Consider the following 17,009-nt stretch of genomic DNA (forward strand, 5'->3'; position numbering starts at 1 on the left):
TTCTTATTAAGGATAAAAAATAAAATTTAAAGATAAATTATTTTCAAATATATGAATATGTTATTTTTTAAATTAACTATAAGAAAAGTGTGTAACATAAACCAAATAGGACCGCAACTTTTTTATATTTATTCTACATATTTTTAATAATAACAAGTTGTAATTTTTAGCGCTTTTCATCCACAAATTTAGGTTATCAAAATAACTAGTAATATTTGGGAGTGGAGAAAGTAAATTTTAAGTATATAAATTATCTATATATATATATATATATATATATATATATATATATATATATATATATATATATTATATTAAAAGCTTAGCGAATTATCGTTTGCCTTTTTTATCCTACAAAAATAGAGTTCATACTAGACAAAATAGTCGTGTAATTATTTTCCTAATATTTAAAACTTTTAAATTAACTAAAATTTTACTTATTATATCTTTCCTTATTTGAACTATTATATTGGAAGTCATAATATTTAGGACTTTCAAGTAAATTAAATTTTACCTTTTATATATTTGAACAAATAGCTAATTCGAGAAGATTAAAAATCTTCCTAGAAATAATAGACTGGTTTTAATAAGAAAAAAGTAACTTAGATTTCAACTTGAAATAATCATAAAAGTCCAAAATTTTAAAAGTAACAACCTAATTGAGTGCAACTTACATTTTTCTTTAATGTTTAAGACCTTTTCAATTGTTTCTAATCCTTTTGTTCATTTACAAACGAAAGGCCATAATTTTATACTTGCAAATTGCAATAAATATTAATTTAATATTTTAGTTATAAATGCGATTAGATTTCATATTTTAAATACATGAATTAATAATAATATTTATAAAAATAATTACTTGAGATTCAACCAATAATATTTATGTATCTAATAAAATAATAATAAAAATATAATCATAAATTTTATTCCATACACTATGAGTTCTGTTTTTAACCTCAAATCTTTTTAAAATTTGTATGTAGTTAATTAATACTCCCTCTAGTTTAATTTAAATAGTGGCACAAAGTTTAAGAAGAAAAAAAAATGACTCTCGAAATATGTGGTCCTAAAAGCTTAAGGGGCCATGACATTTTTGTAGATATAAAAACTTCTCATTAAGGGTAAAGTGGGTAAAATAAAAAATTTAAAGTAAATTTGTTTCCAAATATAGAAGTGTGACATTCTTTTTGAAATAGACTAATAAGAAAAGTGTGTCATTTAAATTGAAATAGAGAGAGTAAGTTATAATAACTATTTTCTTAGGTACAAGCTACGTAATGAGTGAAAAGAGATACATGTGCAAAATATAAATATAGATTATAAATTAATTATATATGATTATTCATATATTATATGTGAATTATACATATATTATGCTTAGTTTAAGCGGATGAGTGACGTCTATTTAAATTAATTAATCTCTCTGAACGTGCATTGCACGTTTATCTCATATCATTATTATAAAGTTTGTATGTAAAATAATGAATTTTTATCATATGCATACTTTAGGAATTTTTCTTCGAGTTATAAGGGCATTAGGGCACATATTATTTGCAATTCAATGTTTACTTTATTATTTTATCTATTATTTTAATTTTAAATTAAAAAATTAAACCTAAAAGTTTTGTTTGAGTATCTCAAAGGAAGTAATGTTTCACTCACAAAAGCTCTAACTTCTTCTCTAAGTGAAATCATGTCTGTGTACGGGTAAAATCGGAGGTAAAGTTTCCTCGATTCCCCAATAAGAAAATAAGATACTGTTTGACGCGACTATAAGCAAGGCCGAAGGACCCCTCGTATCAGAACCCGGGAGAAGTAAACGATGCATCTGGGATCGGGACAGCAAAATAACAGACCTAGACCAAGTAAAGTTTCTTGACCACGGGAATCGCGAAGAACGGTTATGCATGACAAGCAGGGAGCCGTAATATTCGCCCTCAACCGGATATTACGACGCGAATCTCATCCGACATCAACCACGGATCGACATTTACTAGGAAAAGAAGATTTTTACCTTATTTAGACTTATACTCGGACTGAAATTTCCCTACTATATAAAGAAAAAATTTTCTTTTAATTTAACACATTGTTGACATGCAAATCAAAGCAATAAAAGTCAAATTTGTCTTCTAGCTATTATTCAAGGTGTTCCTCAGTTATTCTCTTTTCTTATTCGCATCCGAGCTTATATCGAAGGTCCAATCGAGGTTGAATTTCACTGTTCATCCTGAGATCAGACTTGATCATCACATTACAATTGGTCTGATCTTTCATTTTATCTTTAACTCAATTACTTGTTGTTCTTAGATCATTCGTATTAAATTGAATCACATATCCTTTAAATCGCGTACAAATTCAATTGTTACCCATTTTTTGGGCTAGGTGCTTGGGTCTGGGAGAAACTGACTACGCCATGAGAGAGGTCCACAAGGGCACTTGTGGGAACCACTCGGGAGCAGAATCCCTAGTTTGGAAGCTAATCAGAGCTGGTTATTACTGGAACGATATGGAGAAATATGCGAAAGACTTCGTACGAAAATACAACGAGTGTCAAAAACATGCCCCAATAATTTATCAACCGGGAGAGATACTTCACCCGGTCCTATTTCCATGGTTGTTTATGAAGTGAGGGATGGATATCGTCGGTCCCTTGCCATGGGCGCATGGTAAAGCCCAATACATACTACTCATGACCGATTACTTCTCTACGTGTGTCGAGGCTCAGGCGTTCGAAAAGGTTCAGGAGAAAAAGGTCATCGACTTCATCTGGGATCACATAATATGTCGGTTCGGGATATCGACCGAGATCGTTTGCGATAACGGAAAGCAATTCGTCGGCAACAAGGTAAGTAAGTTTTTCGAAGACCACAAAATCAAAAAGATATTATCAAAACCTTACCGCCCTAGTGGGAACGGACATGCGAAGTCAACGAACAAAACTATACTCCAAAACTTGAAAAAGAGACTGACTGATTCAAAGGGAAAGTGGAAAGAAATCTTGCTCGAAGTCTTGTAGGCATATTGAACAACTTCGAAGTTAAGTACCGGAGCGACCCTATTTTCTATAGTCTACAGCGCTGAAGACTTAATCCCGGTTGAGGTGGGGGAACCGAGCTTCAGGTTGGAGTATGCTACTAAAATGTCAAACAGCGAGGCCATGACCGCGAGTTTGGACTTATTGGATGAGAGGCGAGAATCTGCCTTGGACCGATTGGCTGCCCAAAAGCAGCGAGTGGGGAGGTACTACAACCGAAGAGCTAACCTTCGACATTTTCAAGTCGGGGACTTGGTCTTAAGGAAAGTAACACTACACATCATGAACCCAAATAATGGGAAACTAGGCCCAAACTGGGAAAGATCATATAGAGTTGTCAGAATAACCGGGAAAGGTTCATATAAACTCGAGTTTGGAAATAGTGTACAACTACCGAATAACTGAAACGTGGCACACTTAAAGCGGTACTACTGCTAAGGTACGAGCACAATTCCCTTTTGAAATTTGTTATATTACGGACTAACTTGTGTAGGTACTCGGGCGAGGGGAAATATGACTATTAGGTTTGAAAGCACGTGTTGTACTCTTTTATCCCTTGAACTAGTTTTTTTTATGAAGTTGGTTTTTACGGCAATATTTTTAACGAGACAATAGTAAAACGTGCTACCTTAGTTTCGAAGGCCGGCCTAAAGCCGGAGTTGCTGATCACCTACACTGAACCAATAAAATCCGAGCCCTCACAAGTTAAGCCTCAAATATTGGGAGCCATTACCCCCTAAGTTAGGATCCTTAGAAGGTGTTATTACATAATATTAAAAGCCAAGGATTGGTAATTAAGATTCGTTGTAAGGGTCAAATGGTCAAACAAATCGTACCCATGTAGCCCACTCTTGCCATGGCATATGCTTATGTGCCTCCGATTATGTACTCTACATGCAAAGCAACGAAAAATATTTAACCTCTATATTTTATCACTACGCATTTTATACCATCGATACATTCGTTGAAGTTACTTAGAACAAATAACGGATCCTGAATCCTAGAGATTATGGGCTACTCCGACTTCGAGATTGTTATCCGATAAAAAGATCGGATAGCTCGTGCTATCGAATTCCGGAGGAACCAAGCCTATTGGGCAGGGTCCGAACATGAAAGGTTACGGCCAACCTAAAATGGCTCGGAGACATCTAAGTCCGTACTTAGAAAGTAAGGCCCTTACATATGATTAAAACCTATTAAAAGGTTACTCTCGGCAAACCACTGTCGCGTATGACTAAAACACACAAGTATCTTAAAGGCCTTCATTTTTTATCAAGATTTCTAAGCGTAAACAACTCGGAGATCGAAACCGGGCCTCATTGGGGCTTCCGGGTTATGGGTACTCTAGATTACGTAAAATTCTATGATAAGGCATTAATGACGAACTTCAAAAAAATTGTAAATAGATGCTGAGAAATAAAAGACATAGTGTTGTCGAAGGGAAATTTTTTATATATATTCCAAAAAGTCTTTACAAAGGCACGATAAAACAACATCAAAATACAAAAAGATATACAATAGAAAATAAAAAAAGAGAAAGAAAAGCTAAGGCATCTCCGCCTAATCTTTACCAAAGCTCGACTTAGCACCGGAACCTTCGGGACCTTCGGGCTTGTATTGCTCTTTTGCCTCGGCCTCGAGCCTCTTGGCCTCTTCAATCTCGGCCGACAAATCAAACTGAATCTTCTCCAGGGTCTCCCTCCGGGACAGCCGTTTTACAAACTCGGCCTTTGTTATTAAGCGGGCCTCAGCTATTTCCACATCGGTCTTGTATTGGGACAACATTTCCTCGACCTCGGAGCAATCAATCGAGGCTGAATCTAACTTGGACTTCAGCGCATTATATTCCCGGTCGAGATCGTCCCGTTTTAACATGGTTGAATCCAGTTGTTCTCGAAGCTCGTCATTTAGCCGAGACCACTTGTCGGCCTTATCCTTTGCCACCCGGAGCTGATCCTTGACTAAAGCCAACTTCTCTTTTATAGCCTTATTTTTCGAGGCCAAAAGGTCCATCCTACTCCTCAGCATAACGGTCAAAGTTTTGAGCTCGTTCATCTCGGCCTGGAGCTGGTCAATTAGGCTTATATTCTCTTGGACCTGCGAGGTTGCATTGTTATTCACTACGGTAACCTCTCATTTTTAACCTAAAAATCCTTACCTTCTCGACTAGTTCGGCATGCTCCCGATTCACGGACAAAGCCTCATTTTGAGCTTTTTCCAACTCATCTCGCAGAATAGGGAGATCTTTGAGGGCCTCATTGTTTTTGCTCGCTGAGAACCATGTACATGTCCTAATTCCAGACTTGCTCCGTGAGCTCGAACTCAAACTGGCTGACTTCCATCTGAGACCGATGGAAGCTTTCATGGTGGAGCACCGAAGCCTGAAAAACAAATCGATAAGACCATGAGGACATGATTAAGTTAAATAAGATGCACGAAAGTTACAGGGAATGGGAAACTTACCTGGTTCAATGCCTGTTATGCCTCGTTGAAGAGGCTCTATACGCTCAATTCGTTCATCTTCTCCTGGTCCTCTTCGGTCACCAGGCAACGAAGGTAACTGGCCATACTCACCGGAGTAGACAACACCCGGGTGTCCGCCGGGATAGTAAACACAATTGTTCTTTTACGATCGGGATCCACGCTTGGAGCAGGGAACTTCCTCACCAGCTTCAGGCTCGAACTCGGCTCTCTTTCTCCCAACGACACATCCTTTTTCGGGATCTCCAGGTGACCGAACCTGGAATAATCCTCTAACACGCCCATGTCCACACCATCAAATAACATGTTGAGGGCCTCTTCTGCGGCCCGCGCCATCTCGTTTGACTTTTTCTTGACGGCCTGAGCCTCATCGAATAAAGACTCTGTATGGGACGGTGATTCTGCAATGTCAATGACACCGGCAACTTCCCTCGGAGTAGGGATAGCTTCGGAGATTGTAGACTTGGATTTTCCCTCTGGCTCCTGGGCTAAAGAGGGATCGGTCTCTCGGCCACTTCCTCTGGTTGTCGCTTGTTCTTCCTCATCAATAGCTGGCCCATGGGCGACAAACTCTAGATCGTCATCTTCAGGGTAATCCCCGAGCTGGTAGAGGGAGTCAGAGTCCGGTACCCTGGCTCGAGGTACTCTTCTTGTTGCTTTTTTCGGACTCGGACTGACGAGACCAATGTGCATAGGATTTTTTTGCTCGTACTCAGTCAAATTCTAGTATAGTTTATGATATCGTCCCACAGAGATTGGTTAATCTAGGCTACAGACTTTTAATATTTTTACTACTATTTGAGATAACCAAATTGATGAAAGGTGAATTTTAAAACTTGTTAATTAATTAAAGCAAAACAAATAATTTTTGAAAGATTTATAAATTAAAAAGAGTTGTATTTATTTAAAGAATAATTGCTTATTGCTAATACAACTATATTTGCTCACTAAGAAAAAGTCAATTAATAGCACTCCGTGAGGTTATGTAATTAATTGAGTTAAAACTAGTGACGATCAAATCGAAATATTTTCTTGCTTGAATTGTGCTAAAAGGTAGAAAAAACTTCGTGAGAATATTTTTACTAAAGATCAGTAATCTTGCCTATAACAGTTTCTCTGTGAGAATTAAAACTGAGACAAACAAGATTACAGATTTGAAATAAGAGTTTTACAAAAAATTATTCTCACTTTACGATTTTATTCATTGGTTATTATATATTAATTTTTCCCCGTGAGAATTACAAAATTAATATAAGAATAACTTAAATAAAATATATAGAAGTAATAATAATGATTAATTAGAAACTATTATTTCAGCACACTATGAATCATAAAAAGAAAATTTCAAGCCAAGAATGTGTTAAAACTGAAATAATATTATAAAAATATTTATCAAGCTTCATCAACTATCCCAACAAACGAGATTACTCTATTATAGAGTATTTAAATCTCACAACAAAAAAGAATTCTAGAATATTGCCAATACTCTTAGAAAATCCAGAAACTAACAAGAAGAAAATAAAATAGTTAAAGAAAGCAGTTAAGACCAAAGTTTATAGAAAAGTAGTTCTCCTCCCCCCTTCGATGCCAAATTGCATTATATTTATAGAAAAATCTTGCAAGCATTAAATGATTAGACGTGTCTAAGGAATGAGCTTGGATGTGTCCGAGGAACGAGTTTGGATATGTCGAAACTTTTTTTGTAGACTTCCATTTGTTATTTCAATTCTTGCGTTTGCTATAGCAGACTTTCATCGAGCATTCTGTCTTTTCCTTTCGTTATTTATAATCTTTTTTTTTCTGCAAAAATAGTTAGAAAGAGGCAAAATTTGAAATATAATTTAAGTATATTATTTAAAGTAGGATATTAAAAGTATATAATAAGTGAATATTTTATATTCATCAAATTCCCCCATGCTTGAACCATTGCTCGTCCTCGAGGAGAATAACTTTATTAGTAATTATTGTTTCTTGTAAAATAGAAAATTGAAAAAATAAAAATTCACATAAAGTTCAACACCAATAACCTTTTCAAGTTCACCAAATCTTTACCTTGTTTCTGCTTCTGCTTTTATTTTGCAAAAGAAATTTTGCATCTCGTATTCCTGATGAACCTTTTGAGATTGATAACTTTATTATCACAACTCTTGAGTTTCTCAAATTTTCCCATAAGCTTGCCCTTCATGTCAGTCTCCACTAATATAAGATCAACATTGATTTCTAAAATCTTCTAAGGGCTTTTTTGGTTTTATACTATTTGGCTTAATGCTGGTAAGGGTAAAGGATATATTTATAGTGACTTGTTCTTTCCAGCTTTATCATTAGAGTTAATTATTTTGTAAACCACAAATTTATTTCACAAGCATATATACAAAAAAAAATTGTATTTTTCTATGGGACATTCATATTTACATAAAGCACAGTTTTTCAGAATGCCCATTTTTTTATTTTTTTATTTATTTATTTATAATTCTCCATCCCTTGCTTTGATAACCATTTCTACTCAATTATAGATAGCTGAAAGGAGTAAGAATATTACTCTTGTATTCATTCTTACTTTTCTTCATGATGGTGTAACAATGAAATTGAAGGCTCTAATTTGGGTGCTAAAAGGATATACATGTACACTTTTTTTTCGAATAAAGAGGCTAAAAAAAAATTAAACAAAGAAAGCCTAATTTTTAAAAATCAATATTGTCTAAAATTTCGCCTCGATAGACATTTGGGGCAAGTTCTAGCTAAATTATATTGATTCTACCTGTTTGTGATCATAATACTTCTTGTAACGACCCGACTTGTTATTTTAAGAATTTACGCCTCGTTTAGTGACTTAAGGTCTCGAGCAGCTTCGCAATATGTATTATGACCCGCGGGTGTGGTCGAGTTTGATTTACTAAAGATTCGGAATTAAATTAAAAGAACAATCCTTAATTTGAAGCTTAAATGGAAAGAATTGACCGGAGAGTTGACTTCTGAGCAAACGACTCCGGAATGGAATTTTGATGATGTCAATAGCTCTGTATGGTGATTTTGGACTTGGGAGCGTATCCGGAAAATTATTTGGAGGTTCGTAGTGGAATTAAGCTTGAAATGACGAAACTCAAAATTTTGAAAAGTTTGACCGGGGGTTGACTTTTTGATATCGGTGTCGGAATCTGATTCCGAAAGTGGGAGTAGGTCTGTAATGTCGAATGTGACTTGTATGCATAATTTGAGGTCAATCGGACGTGATCTGATAGGTTTCGGCATCGATGGTAGAAGTTGAAATTTTAAAGTTCATTAAGTTTGAATTAGGGTGCGATTCATGATTTCGATATTGTTTGATGTGATTTGAGGCTTCAAACAGGTTCGAGTTATGTTATGGAACAGGTTGGTATAATTGGACGGGGTCCTGAGGGGCTCGGGTGCGTTTCGGGGTGGTTTCGGACCAAATTGGAGTTGTTTGGACTGTTGTTGCTGAAGTCTGATTTCCTTCTTCGCGAACGTGAAGGTAGTCCTGCATTCACGAAGAGGAATTTGAGGGACTGATGGTTTGGCCTTCACGAACGCGAAGCTGTGGACGTGAACGCGAAGAAGGAGCAGGGCAAGCCTTCGGGAACGCGGCCCAAGGAACGCGAAGGCGAAGAAGAAAGGAAGATTGGGGCCAGGGGTCGTTTGGCCTTCGCGAATGCGAAGCATGGAACGCGAACGCGAAGGAGTTGGTTAGCTGGTCATCGCGAACGCGACGAGGTGTTCGCGAATGCGAAGAGGAAATAATGGGGCAGAAATAGTTGGTCTTAGCGAACGCGACGAGGAGGTCGTGAACGCGATGAAGGATTTGAGACAGTTGGGTTTTGGCCTTCGCGAACGCGAAGCAATGGTCGCGAACGCGAAGAAGGCCTATCTGGGCAGAATTAAAAGCCCCCAAAACAGGGGTTTGAGTTCATAACTCAAAATTAAATTTGGAGCACGGTAGAAGGCGATTTTTGGAGAGATTCTTGTGTGGATGCTTGGGGTAAGTGATTCTTATCCGATTTTGATTAATTTCCATGACTATGTCTTTAAATCCATCATTTAATTCGGATTTAATGGAAGAAAAATTAAGATTTTTGTAAAATCTTTCAAAAACGAAAATTTAAGATTTGGAAGTCGAGTTGTTATTGGAATTCGATAAAATTGGTATGGTTGAACTCGTATCAGAATGGGTGTTCGGATTTCATAAAAATTATGTCGGGTTCCAAGAGGCGGGTCCCGCATTGACTTTTGTTGACTTTTTTGGAATAAAATTTTAAGTCGACATATTATTATTCGTAATTATTTTCGATAAATTTTAATAAAGTTATACAATTAATTTGGATAGATTTGAGCGGTTTGGAGGTCAATTCAAGCAAGAAGGCGATTTTGGAATATCGGCATAACTTCAAAGAGGTAAGTATCTTACCTAACCACGAGTGGGAGAATTACCACTTAGGCATTGAGTCTTATGTAGAAATTGTATGGTTGGAAGCCGTGTACGCGAGGTGACGAGTACGTACTCGAGCTTATATGTGCAAATTTTATTGGTTTAAAGTTTTAGACATCTTTATGTATTAAATTGGATAATTATTGGCACTAGTAAATCCTTGAATTATCATGCTGCATTCCTTATTTGTCAAGTTTGTATTTTATATGATAATTTGATGTTATTGTTATTTGGATTTTATGCGAATTCCGTGTGTTTGTTGATTTGATATGTTTCTTGGAACTAAATTCATAATGGAATCCTTATCTACAAATGTTTATTAAATAAATTTAAATTGAGGAGTTAATATAATTATCAAGAATGTGGATTAATGAAGGTGTTGCCATATACTGAGTATTTTTCACCTCTGTTGACTATTTTGAGGTTTTATATACGTTGTGTGGAGCCTTGGGCTATTTATTGAGAAATTTATTGATTCTGCTACATATTTGGAACTTGATTGTGGTCAGTGGCAAATTGTGATATGAATTTTTGTATTGTGTTGTGGATTAAACACTCTCCTTGACGTTATTTATGCTTCATACCTTGATTGTTAATGATATACATGTGCTTGGTGAGGAAGAGTGTAAAGCACGAAGGGTGATGTCGTGCTATTTGAATTATATTATCATGTGAGGGAGAGTGTAAAGCATGAAGAGTGATGCCGTGCCATTGAGAGTGTAAAGCACGAAGGTTGATGCTGTGCCATTTCATTTATATTATCAGGTGAGGATGAGAGTAAAAGCGCGAAGGGAGATGCCGTGCCGTTTCATTTATATTATCAGGTGAGGATTAGAGTAAAAGCACGAAGGGTGATACCGTGCAATTATTTTTATATTATCATATACTCATGGCACGAAGGGTGTTTCCGTGCAGGAAAGAACGAGAGACATACATTATATTGTGATATTGTTTGTTGTGTATACATTCATGCCTTTATCTTGAGATGTTATTGTGCACCTTTGTTTTCTATGTGACTTGTAGTTGTTGTTGCTTCCTGTGTGCCTCTACTTTATTCTTTTTATTGTTATTGGCACTTCTCCCACTTAGTTGGTACTGTTGTATGTATGTACTGTGAGAAAGATATAAATGCACGAAGGGTGTTGCCGTGCCAATTGATTTGATCTCTCTCTCTCTCTCTCTCTCTCTCTCTCTCTCTCTCTCTCTCTCTCTCTCTCTCTCATATATATATATATATATATATATATATATATATATATATTGGGTGAGAATGAGATAAGTGCACGAAGGTATTGCCGTGACATTTGATGTGATGTGTTGAATATATTTCTCACGCCATGAAAGTCAAATGAGGCGTCACATGGTGACTTTTATTCGAAAGAATTATATTTGAAAGATATTTACTTGAAAGAATTATATTTGAAAGATATTTACTTGAAAGAATTATATTTGAAAGATATTTACTTGAAAGAATTATATTTGAAGAATATTTACTTGCAAGAATTATATTCGAAAGATATATTTATTGAAAAGGATTATATTCTAGAGACTTTCATTGAAAACCTTATAGATAAAAGATGTATATTTTGAAAGACTTGATTAATTGGTTGTACCTGTGTTTATCATTTGTTTGAGTCATATTTATGATGTTCTTGTTGCCTTGCTGTTTAAATCACTAGTTGATTGGTGTTGCCCTTATTGTTATTTATTTTTTATTATTTTTGTATGCTATATTGCACAGATTATTTGACTAGTGAGTGTTTTGACTGTACCTCGTCTCTTCTCCATTGAGGTTAGTCTTGATACTTACTAGGTACCGACCGTGGTGTACTCATACTACACTTCTGTATATTTTTGTGCTGAGCCAGGTATTGGAGATAGCGAACTTGGGTAGAGTAAAGCAGGATCGTGAGGATTCAAGGTAGAGCTGCTTAGTCGTCGCAGTCCCTTGGAGTTTTTTCATTTTATTGTACTGTTAATTTTAATCAAACAGTATTGTATATTCGGTCCTCGTGATCATTCCATATATTCAGTTAGAGTTCGTGACTCAGTACTACCAGCCTTGGGAGGTTGTATATTCATATTTATTCCGCTGTTAGTTTTGGTTACTTATTTAATTAAAACAAATGGCTTCAAAATGTGATAGAAATCGGTCTACCTAGTCTTAGAGACTAGGTGTCATCACGACGCTTGTGGTGGGATTTTGGGTCATGACAAGTTGGTATCAGAGCTCTAGGTTCATAGGTTCTACGAGTCACGAGCGAGTTTAGTAGCGTCTTCGGATCGGTACCGAGACATCTGTACTTATCTTCGAGAGGCTACAGAACTAGTAGGAAAAATTTTCACTTCTTTCATTCCATATCGTGCGGTATTTATTCAGCTTGAAGCATATATCTTATGTCCTTTTGCATCCACTCATGTATGAAATCGCGCATTCGGTATCAACTATGCGCTAACGGTTTGTGATACTACCGAGGGGTTATAAGGGAGCCAGGGTTTCTCAACCATTATTACAACATGTCGTCCAGATCGAGGATGCGGAAGTATTGAGAGATCAGTCAGTTGTGCACATTGGGGTGCAGCAGGTTCTGACATCTGGTTGATAAGTATGATATTAAGAAGGTTTAATTAATTGCCTAATCACCACAAGCGTGGTAGGGTCATGAGGTGGATGTAGATATAAAGATAGTTTGTGGTATTAGAGACTATGTAGTTCGTATGAGATTTCTATTTAGCAAAGGGTACATACTGGCAGCCAAGGCACTGGAGAAAGCGAGTTTAACTGTCACGAGGGTGACATGCGCCAAATAAATGGCTTGAGGTGTCTTATGACCGGTGAAGGTTAGTATTGTGGATCATCGGCATGTGTCCTATGGCTTCGCGCCAAGTGAGGGGAGTCTATTATCAACGATCAAATTGCGAGGTCATATATTATATCAGTTTTGGCCTGAGATGTATTTATGTGGTAATGAAAGGTTCTCCGAAACTTGTATATGATTAAAGGGTGAGATTTGTATGGGATGATGCTGGGGATTGCGGTATTCCTGCGTCCTTAATAATTCTATATTTCAGTACCAGCGGGGTCACAACAACAATTTTAAATATTCGGGGTGCTACAGTAAGTTTTTTTAATGTACCATCGGCACGGGGTTCTTACAGTGGTTATTCCACTTAATACTCCACGTGCATGGTCAGTTAGAGGTGGAGGACAGGCGGATAGAGAGCGCCTAAGAGGTGGAGGCCCGAACCGTTGATATAATCGCTATGATTTGGCTAAGGCCAAGACACCAGATGGTGTCGTTACAGGTACGATCCTGATTTTGTTATAAAAGGATATCTTCCCTTAATTTGATTCGGTTTTGAATATTGAGGTGAGTCCTCCTATTATGCTCCGCTTATGGGTAAGTTTCGTAATTTTGTGACCCACTTATATGTTATCCCTGTTGGGAGAATTGAGGATGTGAGCCCGTATCTGTCATTTTTATTTTTGTGCACCATTGAGGGCTATAAGTACAAAAGTAATTTTTATTATTCATCACAGTGGGTTTAATGTGTTTCGGAATAATTGATTCCAATTTTTATGAATTATATGTCCTACCGGTATGAGGATTCATTATGTGTTGTGAAAACTGTTTACGAAATATATTGAAAAGAAGAAAGAAAGAAAATTAAAAATTTCAGTTGGCACAATATGCAACATACTTGTGATTCGGAGTTGAAGATGAGATCCTCGCATTTTTTTTCATGATGTGAAATATTTAAACCGGGCTGCAAGCTGCGATGGAAATTATGTAAGGACGAGGTCCTTGTGGTGAAATATTTATGAGTTTAAAAAAATCTTCCCTTTGTGAAATTTAATTGTACAATAGTATTAATAGGGAGTCATGCCTGTTAGGCTTATTTGATAATTCTTGTATATTTTCTGTACATATTCAGCTGTTTTCGTGCTATAAACATTGAGTTTTAACATATGAGATGAGTGCCCAGGTGACGTTAAATGTGACTCATTGATCCGAGTAAGTAATCATGAGGTCTTTATGCCTCACATTCTGTTGTCAGTATTGTAAAAATTCGAAACGAGGTGGTGGTTAATATGAGATTAATTGATGATGCTGGAATTAATTATGAACAGCTTTTAAGACTAGAGATGATGGACATAAATATGATGTGCTCCATGTCCTGATATCATTGTGATAATGCAGTGCTTGTAATGCTGAGATAAGTGTTATTGACATATATACCTTGTGGTATTTTATTGGGTTGTGGATATATTGTTAGGAGTTATTTTGGTGTTACTCTGGTATGTGGATAGACCCAATTACAGGAGAGATTCTGCCGAAATTTTTGAAAAATTTGGGAGTTAGTAAAATTTGAAGTATTGAGAATTGCAAAGGAAGAGATAAATATGTTATGTGTTTGAGGGCGAATGATCCTAAGCGGGGGAAGAATATAGCAACCCAGAGAAAGTTTTTAAGTACTTCAACACTATGAAAAAAAAAACTTGATTGATGTGTGCATAGGTACGAGTTGCTATAGCCAGTTGAGACTAATACTATGCGTTGTTGTGAGAAATCAGACCTTTTGAAAATATTGGAGCATAAAAAAATGGCCTTAAAGTTTTCAAGTATGGATAAAAGAAATAATCTCAAATGAGATGATGTTGTCATGCTTATCTCAAATGCAGTAGCGTAGAATCAACCGTGAGTATATGTGTAAAAATAAAATCATCAATTTGATAACCGCAGAATAATTCTTAGCACGTTCGAGGACGAACGTTTGTGTTTAAGAGGTGGAGAATGTAACGACCCGACTTGTCGTTTTAAGAATTTACGCCCCGTTTAATGACTTAAGGTCTCGAGTAGCTTCGCAATATGTGTTATGACCCGCGGGTGTGGTCGAGTTTGATTTACTAAAGATTCGAAATTAAATTAAAAGAACAATCCTTAATTTGAAGCTTAAATGGAAAGAATTGACCGGAGAGTTGACTTCTGAGCAAACGACTCCAGAATGGAATTTTGATGATGTCAATAACTCCGTATGGTGATTTTGGACTTGGGAGCATGTCCGAAAAATTATTTGGAGGTCTGTAGTGGAATTAAGCTGGAAATGGCGAAACTCAAAATTTAGGAAAGTTTGATCGGGGGTTGACTTTTTGATATCGAGGTCGGAATATAATTCCGGAAGTGGGAGTAGGTCCGTAATGTCGAATGTGACCTGTGTGCAAAATTTGAGGTCAATCGAACGTGATTTGATAGGTTTCGGCATCGATGGTAGAAGTTGAAGTTTCAAAGTTCATTAAGTTTGAATTAGGGTGTGATTCATGATTTCGATATTGTTTGATGTGATTTGAGGCTTCGAGCATGTCCGTGTTATGTTATGGAACAGGTTGATATGATTGGACGGGGTCCCGAGGGGCTCGGGTGCGTTTTGGGGTAGTTTCAGACCAAATTGGAGTTGTTTGGACTGTTGTTGCTGAAGTCTGGTTTCCTTCTTCGCGAACGCGAAGGTAGTCCCGCGTTCGCGAAGAGGAATTTGAGGGACTGATGGTTTGGCCTTCGCGAACGCGAAGCTGTGGACGCGAACGTGAAGAAGGAGCAGGGCAAGCCTTCGCGAACGCGGCCCAGGCAATGTGAACGCGGAGAAGAAAGGAAGATTGGCGCCTGGGGTCGTTTGGCCTCCGCGAATGCAAAGCGTGGAACGCGAACGCGAAGGAGTTGGTCAGCTGCTCATCGCAAACGCAACGAGGTGTTCGCGAACGCGAAGAGGAAATGATGGGGCAGAAACAGTTGGTCTTCGCGAAGGCGACGAGGAGGTCACGAACGTGATGAAGGATTTGAGGCAGTTTGGTTTTGGCCTTCGCGAACGCGAACCAATGGTCGCGAATGCGAAGAAGGCCTATCTGGGCAGAATTAAAAGCCCCAGAAAAGGGGTTTGAGTTCATAACTCAAAATCAAATTTGGAGCTCGGTAGAAGGCGATTTTTGGAGAGATTCTTGCGTGGGTGTTTGGGGTAAGTGATTCTTATCCAGTTTTGATTAATTTTCATGACTATATCTTTAAATCCATCATTTAATTCGGATTTAATGGAGGAAAATCAAGATTTTTGTAAAATCTTCCAAAAACAAAAATTTAAGATTTGGAAGTCGAGTTGTTATTGGAATTCGATAAAATTGGTATGGTTGAACTCGTATCGGAATGGGTGTTCGGATTTCATAAACATTATGTTGGGTTCCGAGAGGCGGGTCCCGCGTTGACTTTTATTGACTTTTTTGGAATAAAATTTTAAGTCGACGTATTATTATCCGGAATTATTTTCGATGAATTTTAATGAAGTTATATAATTAATTTGGATAGATTTGAGCGGTTCGGAGGTCAATTCAAGTAAGAAGGCAATTTTGGAATATCGGCATAACTTCAAAGAGGTAAGTATCTTGCCTAACCTCGAGTAGGGGAATTAACCCTTAGGCATTGAGTCTTATATGAAAATAGTGTGGTTGGAAGCCGTGTACGCAAGGTGACGAGTACGTACTCGGGCTTATATGTGTAAATTTTATTGGTTTAAAGTTTTAGGAATCTTTATGTATTCAATTGGATAATTATTGGTACTAGTAAATCCTTGAATTATCATGCTGCATTCCTTATTTGTCAAGTTTGTATTTTATATGATAATTTGGTATTATTATTATTTGGATTTTATGCGAATTCCGTGTGTTTGTTGATTTGATATGTTTCTTGATACTAAATTCATGATGGAATCCTTATCTGCAAATATTTATTAAATAAGTTTAAATTGAGGAGTTAATATAATTATCAAGAATGTGGATTAATGAAGATGTTGCCCTATACTGAGTATTTTTCACCTCTGTTGACTGTTTTGAGGTTTTATATACGTTGTGTGGAGCCTTGGGCTATTTATTGAGAAATTTATTGATTCTGCTACATATTTGGAACTTGATTGTGGTCAGTGACAAATTGTGATATGAATTGTTGTATTGTGTTGTGGATTAAACACTCTCCTTGACGTTATTTATGCTTCCTACCTTGCTTGTTAATG

At 36.7% G+C, this 17,009-nt stretch overlaps 1 protein-coding gene across 1 annotated transcript; it reads right to left on the reverse strand.

Annotated features, from left to right (window-relative positions):
* Positions 1-4,594: 4,594 nt before the first annotated feature.
* Positions 4,595-6,208, reverse strand: LOC138908442 (uncharacterized). The gene is made up of 3 exons (XM_070199110.1): positions 5,775-6,208; positions 5,193-5,415; positions 4,595-5,131 (listed from the first exon to the last, which is right to left on the reverse strand). The coding sequence occupies exons 1-3, from the start codon at positions 6,206-6,208 to the stop codon at positions 4,595-4,597; spliced, it is 1,194 nt and encodes a 397-aa protein (XP_070055211.1).
* Between the last annotated feature and the right edge of the window lie 10,801 nt (positions 6,209-17,009).

This window comes from Nicotiana tomentosiformis, chromosome 1, assembly GCF_000390325.3.
Source record: "Nicotiana tomentosiformis chromosome 1, ASM39032v3, whole genome shotgun sequence".
Classification (NCBI taxonomy): Eukaryota; Viridiplantae; Streptophyta; class Magnoliopsida; order Solanales; family Solanaceae; genus Nicotiana; species Nicotiana tomentosiformis.

Excerpts from the sequence above, each read along its gene's own strand:
- LOC138908442 (XM_070199110.1), bottom strand. The coding sequence starts at position 6,208 with ATGCACATTGGTCTCGTCAGTCCGAGTCCGAAAAAAGCAACAAGAAGA. Across the intron at positions 5,416-5,774 it reads GTGTTAGAGGATTATTCCAG|GCTTCGGTGCTCCACCATGA; the intron begins GTTCGGTCACCT and ends TTTGTTTTTCAG. Across the intron at positions 5,132-5,192 it reads ATGCCGAACTAGTCGAGAAG|GTCCAAGAGAATATAAGCCT; the intron begins GTAAGGATTTTT and ends GCAACCTCGCAG.